This window comes from Mesitornis unicolor, unplaced genomic scaffold (assembly GCF_000695765.1).
Source record: "Mesitornis unicolor isolate BGI_N332 unplaced genomic scaffold, ASM69576v1 scaffold8876, whole genome shotgun sequence".
NCBI classification, from domain to species: domain Eukaryota; kingdom Metazoa; phylum Chordata; class Aves; order Mesitornithiformes; family Mesitornithidae; genus Mesitornis; species Mesitornis unicolor.
This window is the reverse complement of record NW_010189091.1, coordinates 10,288-25,127: the sequence shown is the minus strand read 5'-3', so window position 1 is coordinate 25,127 and position 14,840 is coordinate 10,288. Positions and strand designations below refer to the sequence as shown.

The following is a 14,840-nucleotide window of genomic DNA, read 5'->3' as shown; positions in this document are numbered from 1 at the left end:
AGGGCGGCTCAGGAGGCACCACAGTCGCCCCATCGGGAGAGGGGTCTCGGGGGCAGGGTTCCCCAGGCCCGCTGCTCCCTGTGATGGTGCCAGACTGGTTGGGTTCAGCTTATTTCTGAGTAAGGCAAGCGCTTTCCTAGCACCCGTGTAAGATCTGGGAGCGTGTTCACTAGCTGGATCAGCCCTCGCCGGTCTTCCGAGGTTTTATTCCCGTCATGGCTCCGTGTCCTTGTTGGTAACACATCCACTGCTAAAATGCAACCCAGGGCACGAGTGTTGAGATGACACCCTCTGCTATCCCCATGGGACGACTTTGTCCTCAGTCTCAGAGTGAATAGTAAATGTTGCTGTGAGTTGCTACTACCAACATAATGGTTTGGTTTGGTTTGTTTTGGTTTGGTTACCAGGACTATGGCAAGGTTACAGATTTTATCTTATTTTTTTTAATGCAGCAGAAGGAGTAAGGAATTGAGATTTTGATTTAAGTGAAATTAACAATTTTTTATTAATTTATATAAAATTATCTTCCAAATGTCTGCTTTTGCTTCAAAATAGTGAACACCTCAAAGTGTTTGTGGCTGAAATCAATGACAGTCGATCAATTTTCAGTCCAAAACAGTCAGAGGAACAGGTTGGTAGCTAAGGTTTCCTTTACTCAAGAGAGAGGGGCTTATGGACAACATTTTGACTTAGCATCTGCCACTTTCATACAGTCCAGCACCATGGTTACCTATGATGTGAAATTTCACCAGTGCCTTCTACTGGAGGGTAAAAGTGCCAATTTTTTTCACTAAAATGGAGTGACCAGTCTTTCCTAACTGAGATTCATCCTCTTCATGTGTCCGCTTCCTGCACCTTGGTAGTCCTGCTCTGTTGCAGTAATGATGCAATTTAACTTATTTCTGCCCTGTCACTTGTATAATTCTTCTTGTTTTGTCCTCTCTTGTGAATTACAGAGAGATGTGGGACAGTTCTACATGGGCCACTGCCATGGGAAGTGGATCTGCTACTGGCCTGATGGTTCTAAACTCACAGGAGCTCTTTATCTTGGCCATGTAGAAGGTTATGGGACCCTGGAATGGAAGGATGGCAGAAAATTTCAGGTAACTGGAAGAATGTTGTGCTAATACTGCAGTTTCCTTGCAGTTTCATTACCTACCGTAGTGTCATGGCCAAACTCTTCATGACACTGTGGTAGGTAATGAAGCTGCAATGTCTTGTCATTCTTGCAAGGCTGTAGATAGTTTAAGTCTAGTTACCATTGTAAGAAAAGAAATAACTAATTTCTGTGTCTGTGCTGATGTGTGTCAGATGTGTTTGGTATGTGTAGGTAGGGAAATCTAACCAAAAATCTGTCTGCATGGCTAATGAATCTAAAATTGTTCACAGAATAAAATTAGAAGAAAATCCTGCTTAGGCCCTAGAACTGTCAGGGAGTTTCATCTAAAGATTACATCCCAAAGCAGATAAATTTAGGGCCTTCCACTGTTCTTGTGCTGGAAGATTTGTGTTTGCTGTTAAATGGACCAAAGTGAATGTGAAGGCTTTGCTGTTCAGGTTGGCTTCAGCAGTTCTTGTTCTGGCAGTAGGAAGTGGACCAGTAAGGCCAGAACCAGATTAGTTTAAATAGAAACCAGACTTGAATTGTATGACTTGTTTGATCTCTGACTGATACTAATGAGTTTCCTCATTTCTGAAGGGGCTGTACAAATCTGATGAGCGATTTGGACCAGGGATTGAGAACTATCCAGATGGCTGTCGGGACGTTGGCTTGTGGCTCAGAGATCACCTAATTAAGCTATGTACTGAAGTACCTGGTTATTTTTCTCTCTTGGATTATCCAGCACATTACAGATACATTGCAGACAATTCTCCAAAGAAGTCTGTTTCAGTTGAGGAAGACCCGTTTCTCCGGAGCTATAAACATCTCCCTTTGGATGATGAGGATATCTTCCCTGAAGGAGTCTTTGCGTATTCTCGTAACACAGATCATCTCACTTTGACTTGGTCCTTCCTGGAAAAGTGTGATGCTTGGTATTTTCAGAACACCCCAAAGCTGCCTGAGGAAGAACCTTGGCCTGTTGCAAATGCAACCCCTCTACTGGTCAGAATGCAGACGCATGTTTATAAGCACAGGTAGCTGCTGGTGATTCACTATGTATGGATTTTTAGAAATTATTATCCACAGGTGTTCACTATTTTCAGGTTTACATAAAAGCTGCACTCCAGATCGGTTTTTATGGCCTTGAGATTACAAGTTGCTGGTGGAGGGAAGCCCTCCTGTTGAGTCACGACATTCAGAAAGGGCCCCTTGCTTTCTAAGCTCCTGAGAGAGGAGCCCAGGACTTCAATCCAGTCTTCGTCTCAGACTTGGTGAACGGTTCATATCTAATAGGGATTAAGTGAGTAGCCATTTAGAGTCAATATTTACCTGTCAGAGCCCTCTCAGGGACTTTCACTGTAACAGTTTTGCAAAGTTGAAAAAGAGAAGTGATTCATTAAGGCAACAGATTTAATAGATTCAGAATTACCAGTGCTAAGTGCACTGTGTTACACAAATATAAATGTCATCCCAAAATGTAAATGTGTATCTCTATAACGTTAACTACCATTAATCATACTTATACTACAATAAGCAAACATAGATTGATACTTAGTTCTAGAGTTAATTATTGCAGTTCTCACCAAGAAGACATCCCTGCTTGGGGGGCAGAGATATCCAGGCTCATCAACCCATCCAACAGTTGGTGTTCTTGCCCTCCTCCCAAAACAGAGGATTCTAGGAGCCAGGGTGCCTCTGGTAACACAGCACTCAACCTCTGCTGCTGTTATTCTGTACCCAACACCCAGATGAGCCTTGTCATTCACATTCCACAGGTGCCTTGCTTAAAGGTAGAAATATGCAGAAGCATAGTGCCAGATTTTCGAAAGCACTGGAAATCTGGGCAGTGATACCTTTTTTGTGGTTGTCTTGACTCTTGTTCTCCTCCAAGGCTGTACAAAACACGCTGCAGCAAGTCTACAGCTGGCCAACTGCATTTCAGTTTTGGTGTAGCTCGGTACTTGTATGTGGAGATGCTCCTTGGGCCAGTAGAGTATTCCTTATTTGATAGGAACATGAGCTAGATGTGTGTATTTTATAGTCATAGTTAAAGCAGGTGATGGAAATTAAATCCTAAACAGATTTCATGAATGAGCATGGTGAACTGGTTCATAGAAACACAGCAGTTAGATTTTGTTTTCTTGTTTTAGTAGATGTTTGATGGGTGGATATCTTTAACTCCTCTGTAGCTAAAATCTATAAGCTGCTGCTGTTTGCCAGCACCTCATCCGCTGGTTTGCCTTTCTGCCATTAACATAAGCAAGCTTACGCTATCTGAAGTAGTTCTTAAAATGATAGCTGGCCTTATATTCCCATCTTGCTCACCAACATATTTTATTCTTGATGTGTTTTTTCTTTAATTGCTGTAGTGATCTAAGAGTACCAGGCTGCTTAAATGTGCCGTGCCTTTCTCTCCTTTTTAAGGTGCTGTCAAGGGGAGTTCGCTTCAGATGCCAACCTCATTCTCAGCGGAGCCCGCGGTGCCTATGGGCCTCCAGGCCCCAGGGAACTTGCCTCAGAGCAGCTGATTCAGAAGGCAGCAAGAGGAGACTGTGATGGGGTCTATGCGATTCTGAGGAGCGGGCTTGCTCATCCAGACATAGCTGACAAACACGGATACACAGCCCTGGCTGCTGCTGCTGTAAGACTCTAAGCATGACTCTTTACCACATGATAAGAAAATTCCTGGTGTAGTAGGCTGGATTACATTTCCCCCTTGTTTCTTTACTTAATATGAAAGGAATGTTCAGTAAACAGGAAAAACAGAGAAGCGGTGTGGCATGAGTAGTGTCTGTAATGACTGGTATGCCAAACCCCACAGCAAATAAATAACCTAAAAAAAAGCCCTTCAGTGAATATTAGAGATGATTTCACATGTCAGGTTTGATTTCAGGTTATGATTATGTAGTGGACTAGATCTACGATCTCGGATGTGACTATGCCCTTATTTTTTCCTCCAAGTTGGAATTGGATTCAGGGAGAGTTTGTTTGGTTTTGCTGAAAAGTGGTGGGGGCTGGAAACCATGCATGCACAACTTCAATTTCTGTAGGAGGGGGATGAAATCCTGCCCCTAACCCCCCTTTTTCTTCATGCCCTTTTCAGCTACCTCAGTGCATGGCATTCATTGTAAATGGCTAGCAAAATCTAGATAATAATTTAGAACACTGTATTTCTCCTATGGACGTCTCAGTCACTTTTAGTCTCTTTCTGTGCATGAACCCTCACTGAATTCCTGTGAAATCCAGGAGTTAAAAATTAGCTGAAAAATGCATGTTCTGAACCCTGCAAGACATGGTTCAATGTTGTGTTTCTATTTTGCAGGAGGTATAAATTTGAATTAGCTAAACAGTGTAGAGCACCCCTACTTTAAAACTGAGATGTTAATTCTTTCCATGTCAAAAGCAAGAAGTGTGTACATGTATGTGCAGGTCTGGATGTTTCCCCTCTACAGGTCCATTCCCACAATGACGTTATCAATCTTCTCCTTGATAGTGGAGCTGATGTGAATAAGTGTAGTGACGAAGGATTATCTGCTCTCTCCATGTGCTTCATTCTCTTTTATCCAGAAGAATCTTTTAAGGATAAAATTGCTGGGAGGAGCTTGCACAGTTACAAGGTTTGTCTACTTCTAATCTAATATGTCAGAGTTATAATGTATCATTTCCTCAAGCTGAAAGCTTGCTTTTGAGATTTACTGTGCATAGTCCCTAGGAAAAATTTGTAACTCTTAAGCATGTTGCACTTTGAGGATGTGGAATAATCTTTACTCTCACTGCTAACTCATAACTCAAAGACCAAGCTCCAGTGCAGTTACATCTTACTCTGCAGTTGAGATAAGATGCTGTGCCAAGAGCAGAGGCGTGAGGCTGTGTTGGCCTGGGTGTTTAATGCAATGAAGATGCAGTGAGGCAGTTAACAAGAATTACAAAAGCCTAACAGGATGTAGGTGACTCTCCTGGTACTGCTGGCATCATGGAGGTGGCTAGTAAAATGCAGTGGTACTGCTGGAAGTCTGCTGATCCATGGGGAATGCTCACAAAGGAAGAGTCGTGTCCCTGGCCTTTCTCCTGCTGCACTTTGCACTTCCTGTGTAGGAACATGATGTACATCTTGTAAGAGTTCAAACCTGGGAATGGGAAAGAAAAGGAAAGCAAGGGTGGCAGGAATCACCAGCCAGGATGAGAAAATAGATAAGAAAGGGGTCTGGGCAGGAAGTTTGTGGTGTTTGAAATATTTCAGTGGCGTCTAGAAAGGGAAGGGTGCTCCTCAGACTTTCACATGAGGCTGGACTGGCAGTGGCCCATGCCTTGAGGAAACCTTTCGGAAATTAAGTACCTAATGATCCATGGTTGCTCTGAAGTTGCTGTTCCAGTTCCAAGAGTATCTTCAAGGGGTGGCCCATTGCTATAGTTGCAAGATATTTATGGGAAAGGGAGAAGGGGAGTGAGAGACAGCAGTTGCTCAAAACTGCACAGAAAATCCATGCAGAGCTGTTACCTCTCCTTTTGGAGGGAATATCAGGTAATTAGGAACAGAGAGGGAATATTTCTGTGTTGGTTTGTGTCTGTCACGGCCTCTGAGCTTCTGCAAGGTAGGTGTACGTTGCATTCGCTTTTCCTCTGAGTTGAATATGCGTCCAGATTTGGAAACACCAGCCTTGTAGACCTTAGTTCCAGATTCTCATGCAAGCTCATGCAGGTTGAAAATCTGTAAGTGTCTTGTTCTGTTTCATCAGTTTTCTTTTTCTTTTAAGGTAGGTGATGAATGCTGGGAGAAACTTTTAACTCTTGTACACATGGTTTAGATGCTGTGGAAATTGAATAAGAGAAGTATTTTGTTATTTTAAGAGATTAAGAAAAAGCAAAACAAAACAAAAAGTTACAAATTGCTTCTAAATTATTTCCCTGACAGTTGATAACAAAATTCCATTATCATTATATGCTGTTACTGCGTTACGTGTTATATGTGTATGCTGCTGTTACAGTGCATTACTGTTCTGAGTCATGCCTTGGAAGATGATTTTTATCTCATTTTTGTAACCTCTCTCTCTTTTTTTTTAAATCTTTAAGTGGAATGAACAGTCAGAATCCTCAGAAACTGTCAACGTGGCTGAAGGCACAGTCTCAGAGTAAGTCTCATGCACTATAAAAGGGAGAGCAATTCTCACAAACCCATTTGTGTTAAGAAGGTAACAGTATTTCACATATTTCACGCCCGTTGCAGAGGAAGATGTTTTGTTTGTTTCTTTAACTGGGCAGATCTTGTTTTCATGCCAGAAGCGTTTCCCTTATGCGGAAAGGCTGAGGGAGCTGGGTCTCTTTAGTTTGCAGAAGAGGAGACTGAGGGGAGACCTCATTCATGTTTATAAATGTTTAAAGGGTGAGTGTCACGAGGATGGAGCCAGGCTCTTCTCGGTGACAAACAATGATAGGACAAGGGGTAACGGACACAAACTGGAACACAGGAGGTTCCACTTCAATTTGAGAAGAAACTTCTTCTCAGTGAGGGTGACAGAGCCCTGGCCCAGGCTGCCCAGAGAGGTTGTGGAGTCTCCTTCTCTGCAGACATTCAAAACCCGCCTGGACGCCTTCCTGTGTAACCTCATCTGGGTGTTCCTGCTCCGGCAGGGGGATTGTGTTTTTACACTCTAATGTAACTCGTGTCACCAGTGGGCAAAGATTGAGAAGTGTAATTCAAGCAAAGGACATCATGCCTGAACAAGACAAGGCTTTTGCAGTCCGCTCCTTTAGTTTAGAGGGCTGGGATACACTGGCAGTGCTGTTCCCTCTTCAGGTCATAACGTTGCTGCCTGGGTGGTGTAGGGCAGCTGTGATGTGGCCCTGGAGACTGCCATGTCTTTGCTCTGCTAAGTGACAGTTTTCATGTCTATTACCTGGGAGTCATTTTAGTCCACTGGCTTTTAGAGTTTTCTTGGAAGGTGCTAATATGTTTTTCTGCCATTTTCCGTGTCAATTCTAGACGACAGAAGAGATGGGAAACAATCCAGCTGCTCCTTCGTCGAGGTGCAGATCCCAACGCATCCTGGGTCCTACCACATCTTCTGTTCTTTGCTGTTAAGGCTGCAGATGCAGAAGCAGTGAAACTTCTCTTACAAAGGGGAGCCAGGACTGATGTGCAGCTTCCATCCAAGGTTTTACTAGATGATAATTCATAATGTGGGATTCTAGATGTGTACTGCAGCTTCACTGCCCTACTGTAAAATATCCTGCCTGTCAGAGTCTGTTTAAGGCAATTATCCTGTTCAAAGACTCAAAACTCCTTAGTCTGCAAGTATGTTTTTTCTCACTGTTTCGTGGCTGTCAAGCTTGTGAGTGGTTGGGGAATACTTGTGAAGCTGCTCTTCAAGTTGGTAATAGCTGCTGTGATATTTAGTAGGCTTAGTGTCTGGGACCTTTAGTGTTCCACAGTCCTATAACTCTGTGCTCCAGGTTCATGGTGGCCATTTGTGAGACATATAATGAGGGAAAAGTGAGCTTGGATTATTCTTTGAAAAAGTATCTAGTGCTGTTTAAGTGCTGCCTGTGATAAACAGGAGTCTTGATGCTATGTTTGTGTTTTCAGTTAGGGGGATTAACTCCTCTCCACATAGCTGCCTCGATTCCTGGGAAGGAAGGGGTCCAGATAACACAATACCTCCTGCATTCTGCCTTAGATCTTAATGCAAGGGCAGAAGATGGAAATGAGATATACGGTCCAGACAAGGTACGTTGCTTTTTGGCCTCATCTTCCTTCAGCTGTTGAAATTCAGATTGCATAGATCCTAAGCAAGGAGTTGAGATTCCTGCATGCTTGATTTAATGGTGAAATCTTTGCATTCCACTGAAAGAACCTTACAAAAAACCCCAGTGAAATACCCACCTGAGGTCTGTAGTATAGGTTTGCAGTAAACATATTCTTCTGGTTTTGGTGCCCCAGAACATTTTGCCATCATGCCTTACAAGAGACAGAGTGGCCTTTTAATGACACTGGCCAGCTCCCATCAGGTCCCAGTCACTTAAAGGAGTTGGCTTCTGTAACTGGACTGATACAATTTCTCTTGTCCTGACAAGTACTTAGGGGAATGTCTGCAGAACAGGGAGATTTGGAGGGCTTTGTTGGTTTGTATTTTAGTACTTTCTCTTTAAGTAGTAAATAGGATCACTTAATACCTGTTTATCAAGAGTACTTAGTTATAGAATGCCCAGACACAGTGTAGGCAAGGTTTGCTTTCTCAAATATCACTTTTGTATTTTATATTGATCTGATGACCCTATATTCGTAGACCTTAACTGAATGACATGTGAGTGAGCTTGACTCAAGGCAGGCCCTTTTTGCCTGAAAGCTTGCTTCTTCCCTCCCACTCCCTACACTGTATCCTTTGGCCCAGTAAAAGTTATTAACATCTATCTCTCAAATTTGCCTTCTCCAGTGGTTTTATTAAACCTCTGAGTATGCAGTGTGAAAGCAGTCAGACAGATGAGATGTGAAGGTAGAGGAGAAAGTAGAAAAAGGGTGGCTGTCGTTTTTGTGGGGCTGAACAACACTTGTCTGTGATTGAGATCCAGACCAAGGGGTGACCAGGCAGGTTTACTTTCTGTTAACTTGTCTTCAAGCTGTTTTGAAAACGTGTGCATCATTTCACTTACATTCCTCAGCTTCAAGCCAGAGAAGCCAACTTGACAGATGGTGTCGGTTTGCAGCTGAGAAATGAAGCAGGACCACCACAGGCGTACTTTTCCTCCTATAGTGGTCCTGTCCCTGAAGAAGGTGGAAGGAGTGCGTTGCATATTGCATGTGAAAGACAGGATAACAGGGAGGTAAGATCACAGCCAGGGAGGTAAGATCACAGCATCTGAGGCTCTGCTTACAGGGAGCCGTTCTAAGCTACTCTCAAATGATGTAACTTGGCAGTGAAGACATTTCATCCCTCTGTCTGCAGCTGATTCAATACAGGAATAAACTCCTTTTCTACTGAATTACTAGCATTGTACTGATTAAAACTCTAATAGCACTTGAAGAAAAAATATTTCTTAAATCATTGGAGTTCTGTTTGACAAAAGAAATTCCTTTAGTGGAGTTTCCATTAGTTAATTGGTCATTAACTTAATCATCCACAAGCCCAATCTGAAGTTGGACAGTCTTAGTTTTGGCATGCAGTAACGTCTCTGCATTAGATCGTGTACGACAGTAGCACTTTTCTAGCAAATTTGGGATGCCTACAGTTGGAGAAAGGTATTTGAGAGAGGAGTCCTTCTTCTTCAGAAGCAAACCTACACATTCCTTCTGAGTTACTGAGACTTGTAATCTGGTTGTGAAGAGCTTTCATGTATAGCACCACTATGCTTGGAGTTCTCAAGCCATGAGAAAGTGGATATATATTTTTACTGTAACATCATGGTTTAGGTGTGTCACAGATCCTGATTTAGGCTCCTGCCTACTATGCCAATTTGTCATGGGTGAGTGGAATGCTGCTCACTCGAAAGAGAGAAGCAGCAATATGTTTTATTGAGGTAAAAGAATAAACTTACAGAGTTCAGTAAGTTTGATGGAATTTATCAAAGTTTAACAGTCCAGTTAAGTTTGGTGGCAAGGTTTGCCTTACTAATTACTGCATGGAAGGAACATACAAACAAAAATTGAGTTAGAATAGAGTTAAAGAGACCTGAGATGCAAAGAGTAAGGAAGACCCTTCCATTGAGGGTTCGGAATGGGTCCCCTTGCATTCTAAACTCCTTATGCCTAGGTGCAGCTGGAGCTGATCTTAGTCTCAGACTTGGACAATGATTAATGGAATTATCTACACAAAGTTTATGATTAATATTGAGAACTACATGGATCAGTAGTGTTTTATTAGTATCAATTCAGCATGCTATCGGTCACTTACCAAGGATCTGTAGAAAGTAAGGGATCTCTCCACCTTTGGTGAGGAGGGATCTCTTGGTCTCGGGAGAGGAGTCTCAAACCTTGAGAGGAATCTCAGACCTTGAGAGGTGTCCAGCTGCCATTCAGAGAGAGCTCAAACTGGGCTTGTCCAAAGATCTGCCATTGGTAAAAGCTTTCTCTGCCTCGAGGAGCAACCTTGAGAGGTGCCCCAGCTCAAGGGGAGATCACCACCATGTTGCCTAACAGGGAAAACTCAAAAAAGGCTCACTTAGGTTGTCATTATTTGTGGAATAACCAAATTACATGCGATGGAAAAGGTATGCATGAGACTCCTTGTACCCACAGCTTACTTTGTTCCTTGATAAATGAGTCTTGGAAAAGCCACCTGCTATTGATGTGTTAATTGCATGGTTGGTTCCAAGCTCCTATGCACGGCTGCTCACTGGGTCACTCTGCTCCTTTGTGGGTGAAAGGTTTGAATGTGTTTTATGCTGCTCATTTTAATAATTATACTACTATTATTAAATGTAATATTAAAAAGTTAACTTTATTATGACCTCATTCTCCCTTTTTCCACTGCACTTGCCTACAAAGCATGCCAGAGATGTTATCCGCCTCCTTTTAATGCATCAGGCAAATCCAAACACGCTGTGGAGTGGCCATTCACCACTTTCCTTAGCAATTGCCAGTGGGAATGACTTGGTGAGCATCTCTAAGTTCCTTCATTTTTGGGGGTGTACTTCTCTATTCATGCCTGCCTTCTCTGATGACAGTCTAACTATGTAATGAGTGGTGCTTGCAATCGTATCTTCAGTGAAAACAATAACATTTTGTCTTTTCTTTCAAACCTATGGGTGTTTCATGAGGCGAAAGAGGGGAGTCCTAAAGGACTACAGTATGAGGTAGCCAGAAATATTTGGGTAGGACTCAGAAGAGACTAGCATTTGGAGAACTGTGTTCATTTTGTGAATCACAAGAACACAGAGTTCTCTTACAGGTTGCCTCCCTGTGCAGAGCAACCAAACCAAACACCAAAACACTTGCTTCTGGGTGTAAGACAGAAGTGTAGCCATGGATGGTAAGAAGTATGCTGTTCTCTGAAAGGATTCATGATCAGTCTTTACATTCCTTTCATTGGAAGGAAGGGTATCAAATGTCTATAAAAACAAAACTGCTTGCAATATAATATGGAGCTAGAGTGTGGACTGTGGAGTGCAGAGCAACCCAACCAAACGCCAAAACACTTGCTTCTGGGTGTAAGACAGAAGTGTAGCCATGGATGGTAAGAAGTATGCTATTCTCTGAAAAGATTCATGATCATGATCATGATATTCCTTTCACTGGAAGGGTATCAAATGTCTATAAAAACAAAACTGCTTGCAATATAATATGGAGCTAGAGTGTGGACTGTGGAAGGGGTTATAACAGAACTGCGTACAACATAAAATAGAACATCTTTAAGTGTTTGTACCTGAACCTTTTTCCTTACACTGTCCTCATCATTTTAAAGTCAGCTTGGGTATTTTTCTGGGCAAAAGCATTTTCTTGCAACACAAAATTTTAAATTTCATGATTTTGAATGAAATTGAAAGTCCCATATCCAGCAACTTCTGCTGCTTCTCCCAACTTCTCAGAGGCTGATATCTGATGAAGTAATGATCTAACGGGCTGTAAGTGATCAACCGATCTAATCCTTATCTTTGTGGTACAGCACTTTAAAAGAATACACTTTATGAACCAGACCAGGTGACTTTTAAAGCTACCCTCTCATGTCTTTGATACTGGAAAGGTATTCCATCACGGCATTATGATTCACGCTAAAAGAAGTGAACACTGCTGTCTGGAGGACTAAATTTTTGTGTGCTACTCAAGTTCTGACAAATACTGGCAGATACTCCAAGTGTGTGGTGGTTAATACAGCTTTAAAGTCTTGACTGATCTGGCTGGGGTCTCACTTTCCTGCTGTAGAACTGTCAATAATGGCTTCACCAGTCACTAATTTGTCACATTTGCATATGCACATTTGCAGGCAGTGACTGAACTCCTCAAACATGGGGCTGACCCAAACCTGCCGTTAAGTGGAGCAGTGAGAAGTGCCCTCTGTGCAGCCGTCAGTACGGCGTACGAACAGGAGAGAACAGCAGCGCAGAGGATTGCTTTGGTGAGATAATATTTGGGTGCTTTTTTTAAGCTTCAGAAAAACAGTGATTTTTTTTCAGATGCATTGAGTCCCCTTTCTCTTTAATGGGTAATCTGGTTCCCCTTCCCCCCAGAACAATTATTTTGTCTCTGTTCCTAATGCTGTTTGTTTCTGTCCTGAGGAACAAGGCTTTTGTATGGAAAGTAGTTTTCGTCTTAGAGTAAAGAGGATGCTCTCCTTGCATAGAAGAGGAAAAACTATATTAAAGTCAAACTATATGAAAGTCAGTGCTGGGAGCAGCAGCAGTTTCCTTGGCTGGGTTCTGTTCTGCCCCCTCCCTCACCAGTTATCCCTGCTTCATTTGTTGCTGCAAGATCATGAGACTTCAGGAAGAAATAGCAGCTGCCTGCCTGCAAGGTTTTACTTACAGAACAGATTCAGATTGGACAATTCATCATCAGCTCTAAAGGGGCAGAAGAAATGCAGTGTTTGGTGCACAAAATAGCCTCACAGATAGAGGCTGAGCTCTGATGCTCAGTCCTGTCTCTTTAGCTGTGCTGTGAGTGCAGTTTTTTCAGAAGGTTTTCTTTTTCCTTGGATGTGTAATCATTTGTTTCCCTCAGGTTGATAAGCTGCTTGAAGCTGGCGCAGATATCCTCGCACCAGTTACTCTTGGGGAAGGACAAAGAAAGGCTGTGGGAACGGCTGTGGACTATGCTTATTATAAATATTATCAGGTATGACCTCAGTTCCCGTATCTGAAAGCACTGTGCATTTGCATCCATCCAGATACATGGCCTGTTGTGTCCTTATTGTCTGGGGCCTTCCTCAGAAACTTGCATGGAAATTTGGGCTTTCCCATCATTTGTTGTGAGACTCAGTTCAGCACCAGATGAAACATTAATCACTTAAAGTCTGAATACCTCGAATAGTTTTGCCTGTGAAGGCAATCCTTGCTGTCACATAACACAGTAAGATTCCAGCCGTAATTGGAAAGAGTTAATTGTAATCATAACCCAGGCATTAAAACCAAAAGTAATACTTGTTTCCATGAGGACACAGTCAAATCAGGAGAAGTTATTTTCTGTTATGTATTATGGTAATTTTAGATGTCTTGTAAGCTATGATAGGACATTATTGATCAAAATTTGAAAGAATGGATATCCTAAATAAAAAATATATTGAAGAAAAAGATACATTAAAATATTTATTATATGTTATATATTGCTTATAACATAAAAATACATATACTAAATAATTTATACTAAATAAATAAATGGATTTACTGAAGTCAACTTTAATCATTTATTAATCCCTTATAAAAGGAATCTTCCTGTGAAGTATAACTAATAAATTACTGCCATATGCTTTTTTTACCTGGATATATTTGTTTAAAAAAACTTCTAAAAGGCCTGAGATTCTGCAACAGTTATAATTAGAACAAATATATTTCTTTTATAGCTTTCTTCTTAACAAGAAAGCTGACGTGACGAGCACATTGCTTACCTCTGGTACACGAGGGTTTTTGCATCCCACACCAGTGTTCTGTGTAGGCATTAAATCGTGCTTTCTTTGCTTGCCATCACAGCTGATCCTCACACAGGAAAATCAGTTAAGCTGTTTATGGCTGCAATCACAGGTCAAACTTGATCACCGTACTCCAGGTACCTTCCTTACTTCCCTGCCTAGCTCTGGATTTTTGCCTACGCTCGCTGCAGGGGAGCAGGATGGGGAGTTGAGGAACAGAGCAGCGGACAGGCAGTGCCCTCTAGCTGTCGTGTCACTTCAAGGAAACCTTTTGGAGCTCCCAGAAGTGCTGGGAGAGGAGCTCTGCAAGATGAGGGCAGCTTCCAAGTGCATGGTCCTGCACCCTGGGTCAGGGCAATCCCTTATATCAGTACAGGCTGGGGGATGAAGGGATGAAGAGCAGCCCTGCAAGGAAGGACTTGGGAGCACTGGTGGATGAAAACCTGGGCATGAGCCAGCAATGGGTGCTCACAGCCCAGAAGGGCAACCACATCCTGGGCTGCATCCCCACAGCGTGGCCAGCAGGACAAGGAGGGGATTCTGCCCTTCTGCTCTGCTCTGGTGAGACCCCCCCCTGCAGCGCTGGGTCCAGCTCTGGGGTCCTCAGCACAGGAAAGACGTGGAGCTGTGGGAGCAGGGCCAGAGGAGGCCACAGAAATGATCAGGGGCTGGAGCAGCTCTGCTGTGAGGAAAGGCTGAGAGTTGGGGTTGTTCAGCCTGGAGAAGAGAAGGCTCCAGGGAGACCTTAGAGCAGCCTTTCAACACCTAAAGGGAGCTTGTAAGAGAGATGAGGTCAGACTTTTTAGTTGGGCCTGTAGCAACAGGACAAGGACTAATGGCTTTAAATTAAAAGAGAGTAGATTTAGAGTGGATATAAGGAAGATGTTTTTTACACTGAGGGTGGTGAGACACTGGCCCGGGTTGCCCAAATTGGTGGTGGATGCCCTATTCCTGGAAACATTCAAGGCCAAGTTGGATGGGGCTCTGAGCAGCCTGATCCAGTTGAAGATGTCCCTGCTCATTGCAGGGAGCTTGGACTCGATGATCCAAACTATGATTCCCCCTTGAAGAAACATTTGAAACTTGTTTTAGTTACCTTGTTGAGTGCTCACCAAGCTGATAACTGGAACTGGAACATCTAACCCGGCTATGTCCTGTGCCCGTATCACAGACTGAGCTCCAAGCCA

At 42.8% G+C, this 14,840-nt stretch overlaps 1 protein-coding gene across 1 annotated transcript in view; it reads left to right on the top strand.

Annotated features, from left to right (window-relative positions):
* Positions 1 to 956: 956 nt before the first annotated feature.
* The window catches only part of ANKMY1 (ankyrin repeat and MYND domain containing 1), a gene marked incomplete at its 5' end in the record, with an annotated part of 18,334 nt that continues 4,450 nt past the window's right edge, over positions 957 to 14,840 (top strand). Inside the window, 12 exons of the mRNA XM_010185962.1 lie at positions 957 to 1,103; positions 1,700 to 2,034; positions 3,527 to 3,743; positions 4,555 to 4,719; positions 6,173 to 6,231; positions 7,083 to 7,254; positions 7,686 to 7,815; positions 8,072 to 8,107; positions 8,787 to 8,920; positions 10,581 to 10,688; positions 12,016 to 12,147; positions 12,750 to 12,863. Of these exons, the coding sequence (XP_010184264.1) occupies positions 957 to 1,103; positions 1,700 to 2,034; positions 3,527 to 3,743; positions 4,555 to 4,719; positions 6,173 to 6,231; positions 7,083 to 7,254; positions 7,686 to 7,815; positions 8,072 to 8,107; positions 8,787 to 8,920; positions 10,581 to 10,688; positions 12,016 to 12,147; positions 12,750 to 12,863 (1,749 nt within the window). The remainder of the gene's footprint in view (positions 1,104 to 1,699; positions 2,035 to 3,526; positions 3,744 to 4,554; positions 4,720 to 6,172; positions 6,232 to 7,082; positions 7,255 to 7,685; positions 7,816 to 8,071; positions 8,108 to 8,786; positions 8,921 to 10,580; positions 10,689 to 12,015; positions 12,148 to 12,749; positions 12,864 to 14,840) is intronic.